General features: G+C 46.3%; 1 protein-coding gene and 1 long non-coding RNA gene across 5 annotated transcripts in view; one reads left to right on the top strand and one right to left on the bottom strand.

The window, feature by feature from the left end:
• BRD3 (bromodomain containing 3) overlaps positions 1 to 20,460 on the top strand; it is a 57,306-nt gene that overhangs the window by 26,956 nt on the left and 9,890 nt on the right. For all 4 annotated transcript variants that reach the window (XM_032767439.2, XM_032767438.2, XM_075060592.1 and 1 more), the window contains exons 3-9: positions 1,385 to 1,522; positions 2,970 to 3,117; positions 4,733 to 4,947; positions 6,537 to 6,908; positions 16,262 to 16,390; positions 17,306 to 17,497; positions 18,503 to 18,744. In XM_032767439.2, coding sequence (XP_032623330.1) covers positions 1,385 to 1,522; positions 2,970 to 3,117; positions 4,733 to 4,947; positions 6,537 to 6,908; positions 16,262 to 16,390; positions 17,306 to 17,497; positions 18,503 to 18,744 — 1,436 coding nt within the window. The remainder of the gene's footprint in view (positions 1 to 1,384; positions 1,523 to 2,969; positions 3,118 to 4,732; positions 4,948 to 6,536; positions 6,909 to 16,261; positions 16,391 to 17,305; positions 17,498 to 18,502; positions 18,745 to 20,460) is intronic.
• LOC142045908 (uncharacterized) lies at positions 13,667 to 16,252 on the bottom strand. Its single transcript, XR_012654832.1, has 2 exons — positions 14,687 to 16,252; positions 13,667 to 14,069 (listed from the first exon to the last, which is right to left on the bottom strand). It is a non-coding gene; the product is annotated as an uncharacterized LOC142045908 (long non-coding RNA).

Raw genomic sequence — 20,460 nt, 5'->3', positions numbered from 1 at the left:
TTTTTTAATGTGTTTAGTTTCATATGGAGGAGTTTAGTGGTGGTCCGAAGGGAAGGGCACGGAGAAATTTAAGGAAACGGTGGAAGAACAGTTGCTTTTTTCACATACAGTCTAAATCAAACCTACACAGGCCAGAAAACCGAGTTTTCCACTTCATCCTTAGCAGCTGCGTGATGGTTGCTCCTTGTGTGCTCCAGACATAGCTAGTTTCTCAGGTCATTCCCTGGTGTTGGGCACAGAGATAGTCAATGGTCATATAGGGCTTCACGTGGCTATAGGAACAGGGATCCTTGCACCGTCCCCCAAGATATGCAAATTGCACCCCCCCCCCCCCCCCCACTGGGAGGGGGCCCTGTGTCATCGCAGCATCTACAGCTGCCTGGTTAGGCACCAGTTAAAGCGGAAGCCCTTGGAAAGCTGTTTTTCAGGAAGTGGCACCAAACTGTTTGCTAATGTTCATCAGCTGATGCTGTGACCCTTCCTTCTAATGCCCACGTTTGGTAACGTTACCCATTTCAGAGGCAAAACCAGCTGGTAACACAGCTTCATGAAGTTCAGCTGATCCATTGTTTAGATCTTGTCTGTGCTACAGCTTTGGCTACAGAAATGGCCCCAGTTTCTAGCATCCACTGGATCACAGCTATATTCAAAAAAGAATGAGATAAGTTCACAGAGGGTAGGTCCAATTAGCCAACATGATCAGAGAGGCATGTCCCTAAACCTCTGACTGCCAGAAGCCGGGGCTGGACGACAGGGGATGGATCACTTAATAATTGCCCTCTTCTATTTATTTCTTCTGAAGCATCTGACACCGGCCACTGTCAGAAGACGGGATACTGGGCCAGATGAGCCATTGATCTGACCCAGTGTGACCATTTTATGTTCTTATGTGTTTGGTCTAGCGACAAAGGAGGACATTGTTCCATTCTGTGCTACAGACTAAAATTACATCTATAACCAGGTTAGGGGGACAGCTGGGTTGAAACCATGTTCCATGGACAGCTGGTTGAAAAACCTGTTCCCCTCCCTCCCCCAATATCAGGTACAACATGTTTGTGGCAAACTTGATTTTTTTTTTTTTTTTAAGTTGATAGTGTCCCTTTATGTGTGGATCTTTCAGCATGTCTGAGAAATTCCGAGGTTTACGAATAAAGCCCCTTTTTTTTAAATAAAATTAAGAGTGGGCTGGAATCTCCCCACTGAGGAGTAAGTGAAAGCAAAGGTTGTTTTGGCAGTCTGAGCAGAGAATGGAAGTGTGTCTGTATGTGGTGAAAGGGAGGTTGGGAACGGAGGAAGATGCTCTTTAGCAGCTGACTAACAAATCCTATGAACAAACACGTCCAAAGCAGTGTTGCGTGTAACATCTTTACTGTTTCTTGAACAGGATTATCACAAAATAATCAAAAACCCGATGGACATGGGGACAATTAAGAAGCGACTGGAACATAACTATTACTGGAGTGCCAGTGAATGCATGCAGGATTTCAACACAATGTTTACAAATTGTTACATTTACAACAAGGTAAAGAATGCAGACAAACTCCTAGTTGTGGCTCTGAATAGGGAAGCCTGCAGGTGGCTATTCCACTGCAACTTTTGACTAGGGATAACTTGTGCGCTAAAACCCTCCTGGCAATGCCATTAATGGTAATCATATTACTTTTAAATGTACAAAGCTGTCTTTGTGTTGCATGTTTCTTTGCCCTCACTGGTTAAAATGGCAAATGTGTTCTTAACTGTAGGTAGAATTAATATCTTGGGGTTACACAGAGAGTCAGCCGAGACTTCAGCCCTTTAATTTTACGGAGGAATTCTTTCAGATTAGCTAATGTTTGCACAAAGCTTTGTAGATGTTAAGTGGAATATAAGTGCTAAGTGTTATTCTCTTTGTCCAGTAGTAACTAATATCAGATACTCCTCTCAGCAGCAGAGGGCAGGTAAATAACTCCTATCATTATATCCGCTGTCCATGCCTCATGCGTTCTTCCATAAATCTCTCGTGCACTTTGTTGGTTGCTTATATATGCTTTTATTTTTTTTTATTTTTTTTGGCTTTAAAGTGCTTTTTATTCCCTGTATTCTTTTTCCTAAGAGAGTTCATCATTGACCCATGCTGGGGAACAAGCTGAAATAAATATATTAATTAGCTGGTACTGCAGCAAGGAAAGTGTTCATTCTCTTCTCCTGAATATTTTGCCAGACAGAGATTGACAGATCATCTGTTGCAGCTCGCTGCTTCCGAACTGATATGTGGGACAGCAATGGTGTGGGCTTCTAAAGGAAGCCATCTTCTGGTTCTTCATTGTATTTAGAGGCTGTAATTTGCCAGCTGGTCGAGGACAGGAGTCAGAGGGTACATGCACAGTGCAATGAAAGACCCACAGCGTGGCTGGCCTGGGGGAACTGACTCAGGTTCCTGGGGCTTGAGCTGCGGGGCTATACAATTGCAATGCAGACATTCAGGCTTGGGCTGGGGCCTGAGCTCAGGGACCTTCCCCACTTGCAGGGTCTTAGAGCCTGGGCTTCAGCCCAGGACCCAACATCTACACAGCAGTTTTTCAGCCCTGGAGCCCAAGCCCTGTGAGTTCAAGTCAGCTGACCTGGACCAACCAGGTTTTTTCATCCCCATGTAGACATTCCCTTAGAGCCCAGGCTCCAGCCCAAGTCCGAACCTCTACACTACTATTTTAACCCCGCAGCCTGAGCCTGAGTCAGTTGATCCGGGCTCCGATACTTGGTACTGCAGGTTTTTTTTATCGCCGTGTAGACACACCAACTGAGGCTGGCGTGAACACGTGAGAAGGAGTCGAGTTATTTAATTCTCAGAGCTATGGCTCATTCATTCATTGGAAGACAGTGTACATTTCCGGCTAGGGGATAAATGAAACAATGCGATTGTAAAGGCTTTCAGCCCCTCCTTGCTTCTCACGGGTGCATTATGCTAGTGCTGCCTTGTTCTGTCCATCCAGCCCACAGATGACATCGTCCTCATGGCGCAAGCCCTGGAGAAGATTTTTCTGCAGAAAGTAGCCCAGATGCCCCAGGAGGAAGTTGAGTTATTACCACCGGTCCCTAAAGGCAAAGGTCGCAAGCCAGCAGCGAGCGCACAGAGTGCAGGTACTGACCTGACCAGATGGTAATCAATGTTGCAAGCCCATTGCTGATTCCTGACCCCCTTCCACCCTGCCTGACTAGACACACAATTCGGAGGGTAGAAAAGGATTGTGGCCTAATGGTCAGAGCAGTTGAATGAGATTCAGGACGTGTGGATCCTGCTTGTCTATCTGTCCAAGGTACTTATGGGGTGCCCATCACCGTAGTATCTGCCTGCCTGCCAGTCTTTTAATGTATTTATCCTCATAGCAGACCTGTGAGGGAGGACACTGCTATTCTCTCCAGAACACAGAGAGACTAAGGGCCAGATATCTAAAGGCATTTAAGCTCCTAACTCCCATTGAAATCACAGGGGTAAAAACACAGGTTTGCATTGATTTAATGAAACAGGAGCAAGTTGCTGTGTTGACGAAATCTGACTGTGGCTTTGGGCAAGTCAGTTTGCCTTTTGTGCCTCAAGTTCCACATATGTCAGCTAAGGCACTAAGTCTGTAAAGCGTCTTTTGAAGGTGCTGTAGAAGTGCAAAGAATTGTTTCATTAATCAATAATAGAACAGTGCTGGAACTTTAAAAACAAAAAAACCAAACACTTTTGCACATTGTATTAAAATGCAGCTACTTCTGTGGGACAGATTACCGCCACCCTTTAACAGGAATGGCAGCGTGTTGTAGCATATAATGCACTAGTCTGGGAATCCTGGGTTCTGTTCCCAGTTCCCCTTTTCATTTGCACCATAACCATGGGCAAGTTATCTGAACTTTCTCTGTGAAGAGGTTTGAGGTCTATGGAGTTAAAGTGCTGCATAAGTAGGCCTGGGTGAGACTTTTTTGGTGAAAAATGCAGATTTGGTGACATGGAAACATTTTGTGAATTCCTGTTAGCTTTACCGAGTTGTTTTGGTTGGAAAAAAACAAAACAAACAAATTCTGAAAAATGTAAACATTTCATTTTGACATTTTTTAAATGAACCATTTCGATGTTCCGGTTTGGGGTGATGCTTTTTGTTCAAACCTTTCTTTTATTAAAAGAAAAAAAAATTACAATGTTTAAAAATGGTTGAAATGGAAACAAACCGTTTCATTCGACCTGACATGAATTTTTTGTTGACTTTTCAATTCACCGATAAATTTTGAAAAAATTTTCTTTTCCGTTTGACCCAAAATGCACATTTTTTAAAAAAAAGCCAGGATTGCAGTGACCTGAAAAATCATTTTTTTGCCCAGCCCAATAGACTAGTGGTATTTATTATTAGCTGCGCAGAGCAGTAGTAAAAGCAGATTGAACCCAGCAGAGGTTTTCCTGCTGTGAACAGTTCAGCGTCCTTTCTAGAGAATCCACACCCTTCCCTACCCTCCCATCAGTCTCTTTCTTTGCTGAGGACAGGCTAGTTCTGAGAGAGACTGGAAGGGAAAACAGAAACTGTCCCATAACAGCAGAATAACAGTCAGGGCTTGAAGCAGTTTGCTCACGTATGGGCATCCAGACACTGCAGAGAGAGCGGAAAGGTCCAGACGGTCATTGCTGTAGAGTCCAGAGGCAACAGCCTCTCTTGGTCGAGCTAGCTGAGTGGCTATTGAATGTGCTGTGTCACATGTGTTTAATTGTATCGTTTTAAAGGAGCGCAGCAAGCAGCGGCCGTGTCATCTGTCTCCCCACCAGCCCCTTTCCAGAACGTCTCTCCAGCTGTCTCTCAGACACCCGTTATCGCCGCCACGCCTGTGCCAACCATCACCGCAAACGTCCCGCCTGTAACTGCTCCTCCTGCTGCTGCTGCCCCTCCTCCTGCTGCTCCGATTATGACAGTGGTTCCTCCCACGCCACCTGTAGTCAAGGTAAACAGAGCAACCAATCGTCTTTCTCTTGGCAGTATTGCATTTTTAGACAGGCAACCACTGGTCAGAAACATAAGTTACTTCCCTTTGCATTTGACTTTCCAGCTCCACAGATATCACCACCAGTTAGCCAGCTACGAGGCTGCATGAACGTAATGGCCTCTGAGGGCCCAGTGCCCTACCCCACCTAAGAACTCCCTGCTCTCACCAGTTGTCCCATAGATTTTGTTAGGACTGCACCTTTCAAGTTCAAGAGCAGGCCCAATGAACATACAGCTCCATTTTTCTTTCAAACGGGCATAGCGCAAATCAGGAAAGGCCTGATCCTGCATTCCTGACTCCAGGGCAGTCAGTGGGAGTTTTGTCACAGTAAAGACTGCAGGAGGGCACTCCAGTTGGAAGGTATTGAAAGCAGCTTTGTGCTTTGACAACCCGAGAAATGTCAGTAGGATCAGCAAGTTCTGTCTTTCTTACTGATTGTATTCTGCTACCAATTGTACGCCTGTATTTTACTATTTAATTGACTAATTTAATTTCCCAGTAAATTAAATTACTGTTCCAAACAGCTGCTGGCTGAATACCATTTTTTTAAAGAAATTGGATGAAAGTGTTAATCTAGTGACACAAGATTTTTTTTTCTGCTTGAAATTTAACTTTAAAACAGGGGTGTTAACAATGTTCTGTAGAAGATAGCGAGCCATGGACTGGAACACAGGGGATATGGGTTCTAGTCCCAGTTTTGCCACTGGCTTGCTGTGGGGGACCTTGGCCAAATCACATCCCCTTTCTGTGCCTCAGTTTTCCCACCTATAGAATGGAGATAATGATATTGGTCTCCTTTGTGTAAAAGCACTTTGAGATCTACAGATAAAGAGTGCTATGTAAGAGCTAGATACTACTAGTGACATCATGGTAGCACCCAGAGGTTATAATCGAGATCTGGATCCTATTGTGCTAGACTTTGTACAAACACAAATAAGTCCTAATACCATAAATGGCATAACTATAATTTAAATCCTCTTCACATGTTCCGGCCAAAGGGGGCATTAGCACTTCAGAACTACCTGTACCATCAATTTACAGATTCATGCAACAAGGTGAGATAAGGTTGCATCTGTTAATAATCATGGAGCTTATTGTTTGGGATTTTCTTTTTTATTTCCCACAGAATTAACCCTTGAATTTGCAAATTTATAACCCAAATCTTCTGCCAGCTAAATCCACACTGCACAGACGTCTCTTTCATTTCGTATGCACTCTGTGCACAAATAACTCATTTCCTAGTCACTCATATATTTTAGGTACATTTCACCTGCATATTAAAGAGGCTAGTAAAAACTGAGTTTTGCAAGAAAACATTGTTGCTCCCCAAGGGCCTGATTGTCTCCTCACATCAGTAATACTCAGGGACAACTCCCGTTGTAGTCAATGGAGCTACAGCCATGTAAACCCGGTGTAAGTAAGAAGAGAATCAGGCTATGTGGCAAGAATCGGTTGTGCTGGCTGAGCAGAATCAGGCCCTGAAATGGCCCTTGCCAGCATGGTCTGCAGGCAGAACCTGTATTCCCAACCACTGTTCTTTGTTTTAGAAAAAGGGAGTGAAGCGAAAAGCAGACACGACCACGCCCACCACCTCAGCCATCACTGCCAGCCGGAGCGAGTCACCCACCCCGCTGTCAGACCCCAAGCAGGCGAAAGTCGTCGCTCGCCGAGAGAGCGGCGGCCGGCCAATCAAGCCACCAAAGAAAGACCTTGAAGATGGGGAGGTCCCCCAGCATGCGGGGAAAAAGGGCAAACTCTCCGAGCACCTCAAGTACTGTGACAGCATCCTGAAGGAGATGCTCTCTAAGAAACACGCAGCCTACGCATGGCCCTTTTACAAGCCTGTCGATGCAGAGGCCTTGGAATTACATGACTATCATGATATTATCAAACACCCCATGGATCTCAGTACTGTGAAAGTACGTCCACATTTACCACCTCTTTTGCAGGGTGTCTTTGCTCTCTGGTTGCGAATAGAAGAGAGGCTACTGCTCTTGCAGTGAGTCAGTTCTTGATGGGTGGGGTGGAAAATTGACCAGATTTGTGGACCACTCAGATTTTTTTTTTTCTATTTTGTTTCCCTTTTTCCATGTCCTGGAATGTTTCCCTGTAATCCACACTGTGCAGTGCCAACAGCTCCCTGAGCAGATAGTCCGGCTATCTAAACAAACGCCCCCTTGGCAGCGCTGTGCTCTGAACACAGGATGTGCGGTATTTCATAGGGTTCGATCCATAGAACCCCATGTACAGCAGTCACTGCCTTCCCATCAGTTGTTTGTGTGGCGTGGGCTCTGGATGATCTTTGTGTGACGCCAGGTGGGACCTGATTATAACCTGTTCACTCCGCGGTGGTAGATGTTACAAATGTAGCAGTGTTGCTAGCTAGCAGTGGTTCATGGCTGCCTCGTAGAGAAGCAGGTATTTCAACTTAGCTTACTTTGGTTTGAACTTCAGCGTGCTTCTCTATTGGGGCGGGGAGGTTTCTCTCCATCCGCAGGGCTCCATGTTGCCCCCCCCGCCTCCGTTCTGCTGGTCAATCGGCCATAGGAATCTCTGTTGGTTGAAATGAGATTTTTCCACCCACAAGCAAGAGATGAAGATGCCCCGGCTAGCTTTTACTTTTTATGTTGAGGGCTTAAACCTGCTCCCCTTAAAAGCCAGTGAGTGGGATTTCCAGAAATGCCTAAGTGACTTAAGAGACCCAGTGCTCCCCAGTCACCATCCTTTTTCTGAGTGCTCCTAAGTCACTTAGGTGCTTTGGAAAATCCCATCCACTACTTCTATGCACTGTAATAATGGTCCAAAAGATCTTCCAAGTGATGCTGCAGTGTCTGGGACTACTACTGCAGTCTGTTTTGTAAGGGAGAGGATTTTGTCAGCATGAGCTACTGCATGAAGCCTGAGGTGAGGAGCAAATAATTTGTGAGTTCTAAGCCTTGGGGAAATCATTTCACCTATCTGTGCCTCATTTTCTCCATCTGTAAAATGGGGATAATAATATTTCCCTACCTCACAGGGGTGTTGCAAGGACTGGTGTTTGTAAGGCCCTACGTATGTGCTAAGTACCGTTATCGGGAATGTTTACCCCACCCAGGGCCGGCTCTCTGCTGGCTGAGATGCTGCAAGCAGCCACTTGTGGAGTGATGACTCAAAGACCATCCTTATTCTGAGCTTGTATTTGCCCTCACTCTGTAAACCCGAGCCGTCCCAGCGCTCAGGATTTCGTTTTAGATTTGCCACTGAGCCAAGCCGAGCTAAAGGGGCCTCCAACGACTTCCTGGGAGGAGAAAAGGAAAGACGCTTGGGTGAGTTGAGTTTGCGCGAGCGCTGGTTGTACAGCAGAGAAGGGATTCTGGTGTAGGCAAGAGATGGGGGAACTGGTGGCAGAGCCCTGGTGCACTGGCTGGGTCCAGGTTGAGAGTGTGGGAAAATGGCTCCAATGGCTCTTGGTGCATATGTCATTACTTGAGAGGCAGACCAGCGTGGAGTAGGCAGGCAGCAGGAAGGGCTGCATGCAATATGGTTTGTAGTAGGAGGAGACCAGAGCAGATCAATGCCAGGGATGTGGGAGACTGAAAGACTTCTCTGCCTCTATCTTCTGCAGTGCTGATCGAGGAGAGGGCACAAGTGTTTTCTTGACTCATTTTCCTTTTCTCTCAGGGGCAGGGGGTGGCGGAGAGAGAGGTGTCCTCCATGTCCCCACTGGAGGGCTGAGGTCCCCCTGGCATTTCGGCCCTAGGATGCAGCTGCCACCTTTGCTATCTTTGGGTGACCAGCAGTGGAGGCTCCTCTGGGATGTATGGGGTGGGCAGTGTCCTGTTTGGATTGCCATGCTCTATCTCCTGCCCTTCAGATTTGCTTTGTGGATTCCCATAGAGGCCCATGAGGCTCCATCCGCATGGATGAGATCACAGACCCATACCCACTGGCAGAAAATCTATGCTCAGCTTCATGTGTCCATTTTCCCCACTCACTTCCAGATGTCAGCAGCTGCGGTGCTGACCAGGAGCCCAATCCTGCTGCCATCAAAGCCAGCAGCAGAACTCTCATTGATTTCAGAGGGAGCAGGATCAGACCATGGATGGACTTCCTCTTTCAAGCTTACTAGTGTTCCCCTTTAGATCATTTTGGAGCAGTTTCTTCCTCCTGCCTCGAGCAGTCTGGCTGTCTGCCTCAGTAGCACTCTCAGCCACAGAAGTTTTAATCTAGCATAGATTGACTTTGATTCTTATTGTTTACACAATAAGGACGGTGATCAATTGCTCTCCATGTCCACTGAAGGTCGGACAAGAACTAATTGGCTTAGTTTGCAGCAAGGGAGATTTAGGTTAGATATTAGGAAAAGCTTTCTAACAATAAGGGTAGTTAAGTACGAGGACAGGTTACCAAGGGAGGTTGTGGAATCCACATCATTGGAGGTTTTAAAGAACAAGTTAGATCAACATCTAGGGATGGTTTAGTTTACTTGGGCCTGCATTAGTCCCGGGGGCTGCACTAGATGACCTCTTCAGGCCTCTCCCAGCTCTATGTCTATGTGATTCTGTTGGATTGACATTCCTGCCTCTATCCTTGCCCGGCAATGGAACTGGAATACATACAGGAAGAAGAGACACCTGAAACGTTTATAAACCAAACAATCTGTTTGTCTCAGCCACGGAGAATTTACATTCTAAGGCCCCAATCCTGCAGCGCTTGTGCAGATGAGTAATCCCATTGGAGCTAATCATGGGTAAAGTTATATGCTTAAGTGTTTGCAGGATGTGGGCTATCAGACAGACAGACAGAATACCCTGGAGGTCCTAAGGGACATACCTAGCTTAAAGCACGATGCTGTTAATTCTTTTGCACATGAGTAATTTTATTGACAAGAGGCATCCCTCTTTTTACGGATGCCTGCTGTCACCCATTAAGGCCACTGGGACTGTTGGAACTCAGGGTGCTGCACTCCCTGGGGTGAAGTGGTGTCCATTATATACAGGGTTTACAGTTCGCTTCGATGGTTCTCAGGACCCCCATTATACAAATAGTTCCAGTACCCGTGCTGCTCACGTGAGTAAATTTGCTGCATATAAGTGTTTGCAGGATATGGCTATTAGATTGTAGGGTTTTATTATGATTACTTTCTCACAGCTCCCTTTTCCCTTCAGATGAAATTTTGCTGACGGTGTTGAGGTGTTTGAGTTAATTATCTGGAATTAAGAAATCTAGACTGAGGCCCTCATTTTAAGAGGACCCCTAACAAAGTCTGTAATTCTCCAATTAGATACCTGTGGATGCAGTTGGGTGGGTTCATACCCTTGCAGTTATTTACGCCCAGCTACTGCATGCATATGGTTCCAAATTCAGCCCTGAATATCTGTAAAGATCTCTGGTTTCTTTAATGGGGTTTGGAAGGATATTTGTTCCAAAGCTGACTGTTCCTGGCACAGTCCCTACCTTACCCCAGTACAGACTCCCATTTTGGTAATATGATTTTTTGGAGCTATGAATAAAACCTTCTCTAGCTGTCTTGCATAGGTGCTGGACCTACGGGTGCTGGGGATGCTGCCGTACCCCATGGCTTGAAGTGGTTTCCATCATAGACAGGTTTTAGAGCTTGACTCAGTGGCTCTCAGCACCCCCACTATACAAATTGTTCCAGCACCTCTGTTGTCTTGTGTTGAGAACAGTCAGTAAATTACCGATGGCCGGATCCTTCTTGGCTATCTCACTCGAGTAGTGCATTGACTTCAATGGACTATTTTTGGGCCCAATCCTTGAAGGTGCCAAGTGCATTCAACTTTCTTGATGTCATTGGAAGCCAAAGATGCAGAGGGCCTTTCCAGAGATGTGTAGCACCTTGCAAGATCACGTCCCAAGTGAGTAAGGCAAGTGGGATTTCTGCCCCCTCCCCCCCCCCCCGATATAGATCTAAGGAATGAAATCCTGATCCTAATGAAGTCCATTGACTTCAGTGGGGCTAGGGTTTTGCCCAACAATCCGTGGAAGCAAGATGCTTTAGATGAGTTCTGTGTATTATCCATGTTTTTAAGAAAAACAGACCTATTTGAGAACACTGTGGTTTCTTTGGCCAGCACTAAATTCACACTCAGGGTCCTCTCCATTGGCTTTTGGTGCTTTTATGGACCTCAAATTTTTAACTGCAGCGTATAAAACGTGTGGACCTCTGACTGCACTGTCTATGCAACTGAGTGACGTTCTCCTCCCATTTGCAGTCTGTACTTTATTAGTGCCGTCGGGAAGGTTGGAGACAAATTAACGATGAACCCTGTAGAGTCTTTTATAGATAAAGACTCTGGAACTGCCTCTCGTGGGGTAGAAGTTTTCTTAATAAATTCTCTTTGAAGTGCTGTTTGGGATTATTTTCTTCTGGACTGTTTTGCTGTCACCCTTGGCTTGTTGGTCCTTTTTCATAAATGACCATAGTGTGATTTAATTGAGACAGGCCCTGTACATTGTAACATTAACAGAATGTTACATCGCCTCTAGCAGAAGTGCCACTGGGCTTTGTTTATGGGTCTGAAGGTCCCGAGTTCAGTTCCGTAGTGACGATCAGCGTGCTGGTATGTGGAGTGCAGCCACAGTCCCTGGAGCATTATGCAGAAATTAACCTCTTTAGCAACTAGAATACATGGGCTTGTCTGTGCCTATCACTCCTGCTCTCTGGATGTGTGAGGGTTAATTCTGCAGAGTTAATATTTCATGTCTCGGTAGATATTTGTCTAAGGGCCTGCAGTGAATTGTGAAGCAGTAGATATATCTCAGATGGTTTGGAGGGTACTTTCTGACTGTACTTGTACCAGTAAGGTGGGCTGGGCTGGTTGCCAGGGCTGTCTCCAGAAAAGGAGAGATGATGAGGGAATACAACTGAGCTAATTCTGACAGGCCGGCGGACCAAGAAAGGATCTTTAGTGCAGAATGGGAATGTGTATGAAGGGGGTGCTGCAGGTAAAGTGGATCAAGACAGAATGGGAAGAGCTGAGGGAACTGTAGGACTCTCCTGTCCGATTCCTTGCAGAAGTTTCTACTCTTAATGAGCGTGTACCCATGTAAATTCCAGGAGCATCACAGAGCAAAACTGGTGCTGTGGAGTGTGTAATTCCTCCATGGTTAGCAGAGAGTGGAACTGTTCGGTGGAGTGGCGAGCAGGAATGATGCACATTGAGGGGGTTTTGGAGTACACTAGATCAGTGAAAGAGGATGGATTAATTTAACAACTCTGTGGCTGCTGCAGGTTATTTGCTAATTACACTCAAATAGATTAAAAATAATTGCATGGAGCCTGGACTCAGGACTAATCCTTTGCAATTCCCATAGCTGTATCCAAGGACAAACATTACTCCACCCTCTTCTCAGTGCTGAGGCATCATCCCTGTTTTCCAAATGGGAAGACTGAGGTACAGGGAGCTGAAATGTTATGCCCAAGATCACCCAGTGCGAGACCTGGGAACGGAACCCAGAGCACCTGACTCCCATCCTTGTGCACTGGCAATTAGGTCTCTCTTTGTCACTGCAGAGACAGAAATATGGATGTGTTTGCCCTTTATTTACCTCGGAGGACACAAGTAACCATACTCGGCAGTTACCCTGTAAGAGGATTTGCTTCCAGAATAAACCATTGGCCTCCAGGAAGTTAAAGGTGCAAGTTCGTGAATTTTCTTGTAGCAAACTGGTGTGGTTTTGGAGCAGCCCAGTTCAGGGTTTTAAAGCAGGGGGACTTTTTTTTTTTTTTTTTCAGGGAGTTACAAAGCTTTCTTTAATTGCAGCTGTTCCGGGGATAATTTCCTCTAGGTTAAAAAGAACTAACCTATGAGTTCATATAACTTGCAAGCGGGTTATGAAGAGTCCTGGACTGAATCCCAGCTGATGTAAATCATCACAGTGCTATGGAAGGCAATGGAGAAGCCCTGATTTATGCCTGCTGAGGGTCTGCTCCCTTGTCCCTGAGCCACACAGTTGGAGCACCAGGGTCTCCTGTTATGAAATTACTAATTTAAAAGACTCCATAAGCCCTAAGGCTGGGCTTTCTGAAGGGAAGCAGCGAAAGTTGGGTGCCTAAAGGTGTCTACACTGCAGTTGGAGGTGCGATAGCAGCCATGTCCAAACTAGCGTCGATCTAGCTGATTCATAGACTGATAGCAGGGTAGCTGCAGAAGCAGAGGCTTAAACTTACCTGGACAGCTAACCTGCACTGAAATCTTGCTGCCATGGCACACAAACTAGGTGAATTAAAGCTAGCTCAGGTATAGCGACAGGTGCTGCATTCACACTTGATGGCAGCAGAGCCATACCTAAGCCTTTCCCATCCCCTCTCTCTCATCAGACTCTCTCATTCTGACTTGCAGTTGCAGACTTCCCTCATCTACTAGCGCCTAAGCAGCTCGGCAAGTCAAGAACCCAAAGGCATTTCATGCAGCCATTTGAAGTCCATATTCTCGGTCTTTCCTGAGTGAATTTTCTTTAAAACAAATATTAAAAAAAAAAAAATCCAGTGATCCAAAGGCCCTGGAGTTAGAAAACTTTTGGTTTTGGACGAAACCGAACCCTCACGCACTGATGTGTGCAATAATCAGCGAGTGGACATGCCAAACCAGCACAGAATCCTCAAAAAGGCCTTTCCAGTAGGAAGGCATATTTTAAAGTAACAGGGCTCTTCAGTTTTAATATATTGTTTTGCTTTGAAATTGGCCAGAATGTTTTTCATACAAGGCCAAACTGTTCTTAATCTGTAGGAGCACAAATCTGTCTCTTCCCTCCCCCACCCCAGTCCTGCAGCTCAAAGGTGTTCTCTGGCTTATTAAAACCCCCAAAATGGGATCTTGTCACACAGCCATGTCTATCAAGCTTTCTCCTCGCAGTGTGAAGTGCTAGTGTAGTAAGGTCGCTGCTCTGAATCCAGATTTCCTACCAAAATTAGTTCAGTAAGGATGAAATTCACATCTGTGTAGATTGCCAGCACAAGAGCTATCTGCCACTGAAGTCCCACGTGAGCCCGTTTGAGTTAATTACAAGGCTCATTCCATAGCCCTTACATGTGTATCTCCCAATGAAGTGAATGAGAATTCTGTATACATTAGGACCTGTGGCAAATTGCCGGTATTGTTCTCTGGGTCTCGCGCTTTCTCTTCTCTGGGGTAGGTTCAGGGCGATATTGCTTGCCTCTGAACCAGTTCTTAATCACTCCCCTAGTGTCCTTGGAGGAGGGGAGTGGAGAGGGAGGGACCTGGGCCCGCCCTCTACTCCAGGTCCCAACCCAGGGGCCCTGGGGTTGTGGTGAACCACTTGACTAGCGGTTTCTTCCCCTGGGTTACTTCCCTCTCATACCCGTCAGCTTGTGAAGGGCTTCTCGCCTCTCTTCTATACAAGCCTGGTGCCCCTTACCTAGGGTTTCTGTTGGGCTTCCCAATCCACCGCAGCACTCCTCCAAACCTTCTATTTCTCTCTGGACAAACTCTTCTCTTCTGCAATCTGCACTCTGCTCCAATCCAACCTTTCTCCTTCAACTACCACCCCCTGTCTGACTGAAGCAGGGGTTTATATCCCATGACTGGAGTCAGGTGCTCTAACTGGAGTCAGGTGCTCTAATTGGAATCACAGCTGTTCTAGTTAATCTAAAGCAAACCTTCCTCCCTTGGCAGGGAATAAGGCCCCCTGCTAACACTCTTATGCTGCCCTCTGGCCATGCTGTATCACAGACCAAATATTGGAGCCTTTGACTTAAGTGGTACATACTCTTTCCACTGGCCCTCTGCACAGGGGTGAATTTTACCATACCAAGCCTGCAGTCCCTCTGCATGCAAAACCCTCCTTGTTTCAAGGAGAGATACAGGTACTGAGAGCTGCAGAATGGAGGCTTTTAACCATTGAGCAATGCAGCATTTCTATATGGTAGATATAAATCAAGCCTACACACAGTAGATTTTACACATTCTGTAAAAGAAATTGCTGTGCACCCACAAATCTCGTAAGTCTATTGGAATGAAGTCATGCAGCAAAATATCCCACTGCACTACAGTTAAACTGGACTTGAGGCTGAATACGTCCCTCTAACTGAAGAGTAAAACTTTGCTCCAAGACAGCTGCAGTTTTTCTCTAAACAAGCAGTACAAACCCTGGGAGTTCAGAGTTATGGTTAAACTGAAAAGGAATGGGTGGAAGTTGAGACTGGAAAAATTCTAACTGGAAATATGGTGCAATTTTTTTTTTACCTTGTAGCAATTAGCTAATGCAGAGAGGGTAATTTGCGATTGGGACAGCTTCCCAAGGGCTGCGTTAGATCCTCCATCACTTGGAGTCATTAAGTCAGGATGGGATGGTTTCTAAAAGACAGACTATAGCTCAGCTTCAGTTGGACTCCATTCAGGAATCACTGAGTGGAATTTTCCAACTTGTGTTATGCAGGATGTCAGGTTAGATGACCCTAATGGTCTCTCCTGGCCTTAAAATCTATGAATCTTCGAGGGGAGGAAAAAATCCCAACGTGTTACAGGATGGAAATGCACATTTAATGCACCCAAACAACTGTAACTTTGTCCTCTGATGACCCTAGCTTCCAGTGTTCCTTTCTCTGTTCTGTTCTTAGTTAGTGTCCCATCCTGCAAACCCTTGCTTATCCCATTAATGTTTTGAAGCATTTACCCTTGACATTGTGCTATATATTATCTAGGATCAAGGACACAGAGTGGAGTTTTAAGGAGCAGACCTGTGTGCCAGAGTCTCAGCTGGTTTACATCACCACCACTCTGTTAGCTGCAACTGCGGGGTGGTGATATGCACCCACTGAGGATCTAGCCCCTTAAAGTTTGAAAACCCAGTGGAATTGGACAGGGACAGGGACTGTGACTGAAGAGACACCGAGAAGGGTGACCCCTCAGTGCGCTCCCTCTTTGGCATCACACTTGAATTTTGTTACCTCTCTTGGCAGAGGCAAAGTTGCATCTTTTTTCCGGAACCCTCATTTCTAGTAGAAAATGAACTCTTGCGACCTTTCATAGACTGTCAGTTTAAACAGAACTTCTTGGAATATTAGAGTTAAAATCACTGTGATACAACAATCAAAGGATTTGATTTGTTTAAAATATTATCTGAAGTCTCGATGTCACTTAGCAGCTTGAATTAAGCAAGCTAGACAGAACTGCTGCTGTCGTAAGCTAACAGTTTTTTAACTACTCTGCTATCTCTGTGATGCACCTTTCGTCTGTGCAGTTGCTATGAATGCATTTTGCTTATGGCTTTTTTCCCCTCCCTCCCCCTTTGGCTTATTTGTTTGCAGAAAAAAATGGACAGCCGGGAATACCAGGACGCACAAAGTTTTGCAGCAGATGTTCGGTTAATGTTCTCTAATTGTTACAAGTACAATCCCCCAGACCACGAAGTTGTAGCCATGGCCAGGAAACTCCAGGTAAAGATGTTGGCAAATGCATCTTGCAGAGAGTACATTTTAGTTCCCCCTTAGGAGGAGCCTTCAAGGTTCTGAGCACGCTCAGCTCCTCTTGGTGTCAATCCAGGAGGGTCCTTGATTGCCCTGGTATTTGGAAAGGGCCATAGATGCCCTGTGTGGTACCCTGTTCTTCACATGCTGTGACTCAAAGCTGAACACTCTGTTCAAAGTATGGCCTAATCATTGCTTCGCAAGGTGCTAGGACAGTGACCTTGCGTTTACATAATACACCCTCTGAATGCCCCATTGAAGAAGTGGGAGAAATTGTGCAATCTGAAAACTATGCTAGCAACATTCCAGCCTAAAGCCAACCTCCAAGGCTGTTGCAGCAGATGTTCTCACGCTCGCAAACAAGAGGTACTGTTAGTGTCAATACTGGCAGGGTTTTTTCTGAACTGGACGGAGGAGCTCAATCCTAGAGCGAGAGTCTAAACAAGCAGCAGAGCAGCAAGTAAGTAGTTATGAAGAAAACAAATGCACAGGGAATTGCCAGACCCATGGTCCATCTAGCACAGTGTCTGGTCTCTGCCAGTAGTCAGAGCCCGATACTTCAGAGGAAGGTGTAAGAACCTCACAGGAGGGATATATCTGATAATCTGCCCCTAAGCAGGTCTCAGACGATTTTACAAAGAGAGATTAAAGTGTAATCCAACTCCTGTTAAGAGTCTTTCCACTGACTTCCAAGGAGCTTGGATACACCTCTTACGACTTTAGACCCTCAACTCTCTGGAGCAAGGAATGCTTCCTAGTTACTTGTCTGTCCTGCACAATTGATCAGGGTTCCTAGCATGGCCTTAATAATGATCTTAAAAGATGCAGAATGAGGTCGTTGTGGCTGAGGCATCTTTGTCGCTCTGAATCCAACAACCTCTGCAGGACGTCTTCGAGATGAGATTTGCAAAGATGCCGGACGAGCCTGTGGAGCCCCCGCCCCCACCTCCTCCGACAGCGCCAGTCGTCAGTAAAAGCACGGAAAGCAGCCACAGCAGCGAGGAGAGCTCGTCTGACTCCGACAGCTCCGACTCTGAAGAAGAGCGAGCGACCAGACTGGCCGAACTCCAGGAGCAGGTGAGCGGCAGGCCAGCTCCGAGCAGCCTGTCCATAGTGAGCGGTGTGTCTGTGCATGTGGTGTGCATGTCTACAAAATGCGGAGTAGAGCAGCACTTGCGAGTATCAGTTTGTTGTAAAAATCCCCTCTGGGCTGAGACCTGGCAATCAAGATATTCCTCTCGCCCCCTCTCCCCCCCCCAGCCTTTATGATGCGGGAAAAACCTAGTCTACGGGAAATGTTTTCAAAAGAAGGTTAATTTTTCTTTGTAACAACAATACTTGGCACTTCTATTGCATGCTTCCTCCAGGGATCCCAAAGCAATTGGCAAATATGAATGAAACCCCACAACACCCCGGGGATAATCTCGGAAAATATTATCACACCCATTTTATAGGCAGGGAAACTCAGGCATACTCAAGTGTACCACCTGCTCCCTTTGTGATCTTGGGCAAGTTTCTCTGGGTCTCAGGTCCCTTTGTGTAAAATGGGGTTAAGGATACTTCTTTCCTCTCCCCTATTGGCAGTCTTGGCTGTAAGCTCTACAGGGCAGGGACTGTCTCTTATATGTATGTGCAGCGCCAAACACAAGGGGGGCTTGGTTGCAATTTCTAAGTGCCACCAGAACATACCTAAATAATCAAGTGGCTTACCCAGCAGGTCATTGGCAGAGCCAAGAATAGAACCCAACTACTCTGATACCCCAGTCCTAACCACTAAATTCCCTACTTTTCCATGAGTTTCTCCACTCAAGAGGTGGCTACTTTTCATTTGCCTAAAGAATGAGAACTAAGTTTTCTCCTGAGGGTCAACTTCCATGGACCCGTATTTAACTCTTTAAAGAAGGGTTACTAAAAATCAAACAAAGTCTCCCAGCTGAAATCAATAGACTCAGCCCAATGATTAACTTTAAAAGCTGCTGGTGTGAATGGGAGAGGTGTGAGCACATGTGGGTGGATGCTGTCTGTGCCTGGAAGAGTTGAGTGTGTTGATAATGGGGCTCGACTCTTCTGTTCTCCCCGCAGCTGAAGGCTGTCCATGAGCAGCTAGCTGCTTTGTCGCAAGCGCCCGTGAACAAACCAAAGAAAAAAAAAGAGAAGAAGGAAAAAGAAAAGAAAAAGAAAGACAAGGAGAAAGAGAAAGAAAAAGAGAAGCACAAAGTGAAAGCCGAGGAGGAGAAGAAACCCAAGGTGGCCCAACCAGCAAAACAGACTCAGCAAAAGAAAGCACCAGCTAAAAAAGCAAACAGCACGACCCCAGCTAACAGGTGGGTATTCGGCATCTTGTCCAGAGTCTTCCTATATGTTAGTCTTTCCCTTCCCTTGCCGGTTTTCCAGAATGAGCTTTCTGTTATCCATACTAGCCTATGGGGAACCACACAAGGTTTGGAGGGTCACATCAAATAAACATCTTGGGTGAGAATTTTGAAAGCACTCGGCATTGGCCTACCCCTGCATCTGTTGATGTCAGTGGTGAAACTCCCACTGACTTCAAGGAGAGCAGAGTTAGGCCAGCACTGAGCATTAGTGAAGATGCCCCCCCCCCCCCACAAAAAAAATGCAGACGCAGATTAGAATCTCTAGAGTCTTGAGCTGGAAATTGATCCATCCTATTTCTAATGCCCCAGTCATTGGAGTTAGCTAGGAAGGCATCTCCAGATCAGGCTTTTTCTCATGCTTTCTGCCTCTAGTTAGCCAATGAGAACTTCCACTCCAGTACCAGCTGGGGTCTGGACTAGCAGAAGTGCCTACAAATGCTGAAAAGGAGAAATGGAGTTAAAAAGTTAACCCTGTACTGTATTTCAGAACTTTGAAAAAGCTCCAGTTATGTTCCAGCTGGGCAGAAGGTCTGGGTTTGGGTCGGTTACTTTGGGCCAGGTCCCTGTTCCTGTTGAAGTCAGTGGGAGTTCTGTCATGGGTTCAAGATCTGGCTCCTTCTTTCCGAAATGGCTTCTCTCCCCCAATGCAGACACACTGTAAAACACAGAAAGGGCCCCAACCTGATCCCAGTGAAGCCCAAGCGAAAAACGAGCGTTGAGTTTCTTGCAATCCTCACCAAACGAAGCCCACTCCAAAGGGTTACATCCATCATCTAGTTCTGTGGTGCTGTGATGGGTTGTACCTCTCTGGCGCCCTCTCGGAATGAGGGGTGAGGTGCTTCTCTTGTCTTGGATATCCTTCTCTGGACGGCGGTGTGACTGCAGTCTGGGTTCCAGACTTGGGGTACAACTTTCTGGCTGTGCCCGAGGGAGTCTGTCCTCTTCTGGGGCGGGAAGAAGAGAGGTATTGAAGTCCAAAAGAAAAAAGCCAGAATACCTCCACAGCCTACAAAAAGGGTTGCGTCCCTGCAGTCTCATGTAGGGTAAAGGCCAGTAGTCCTGAGGGGAAGATCTGGGCTCCTTACCCCTTTTGTCGAAACAACCTGGGCTAAGTTCTGGGTCTCTGAGAAGGAAAGTAAGGAAAAGCTGGTCCCTCTGTCTCCTCAGGGAGCTCACTCAGTTGTTGCTCTTGACAAGTTCCCCAGCAGATGGCCCCTGGGGACAGGGGGCTCTGTGCACTAGTTCTGTTTGTTCTTGAATGCCGCCCAGCCTAAACCAGGATCCTCCTTTTTAAGGACCTGCCCTTCTCCAGGATTGATAAGCCTTGGAGTGCAGCAGATTGGGGCCTACTGAGCCCAGAGGAGCTCTGTAACCCCTTATTGACTGGGGTGGTGCTCTCACAGTCAGTAACAACTGCCGACTTGCCAGACCAAATTGTGTCCTAAATTGTCTCAGTGCTAGACATGGGATGTTAGGCCCCTATTCAGGACTAGCATTCCTGTTCGAGACAGCACGTAAGTACATACTTCAGTCCCACTGACATTGCTGGGTCTTGAACAAAGGCTTAAGTGCTCTCCTGAATCGAGACAGCATCCCTCAATATTAGGGATCGGTGGTCACGCCTGTTTACAGTTTGTAACCGTCCGCATTTGTGATAGAACATTT

The sequence above is a fragment of the Chelonoidis abingdonii genome, chromosome 24 (genome assembly GCF_003597395.2).
Source record: "Chelonoidis abingdonii isolate Lonesome George chromosome 24, CheloAbing_2.0, whole genome shotgun sequence".
Lineage (NCBI taxonomy): Eukaryota > Metazoa > Chordata > Testudines > Testudinidae > Chelonoidis > Chelonoidis abingdonii.
The sequence above is the reverse complement of the archived record's forward strand: the minus strand, read 5'-3'. Positions and strand labels throughout refer to the sequence as shown.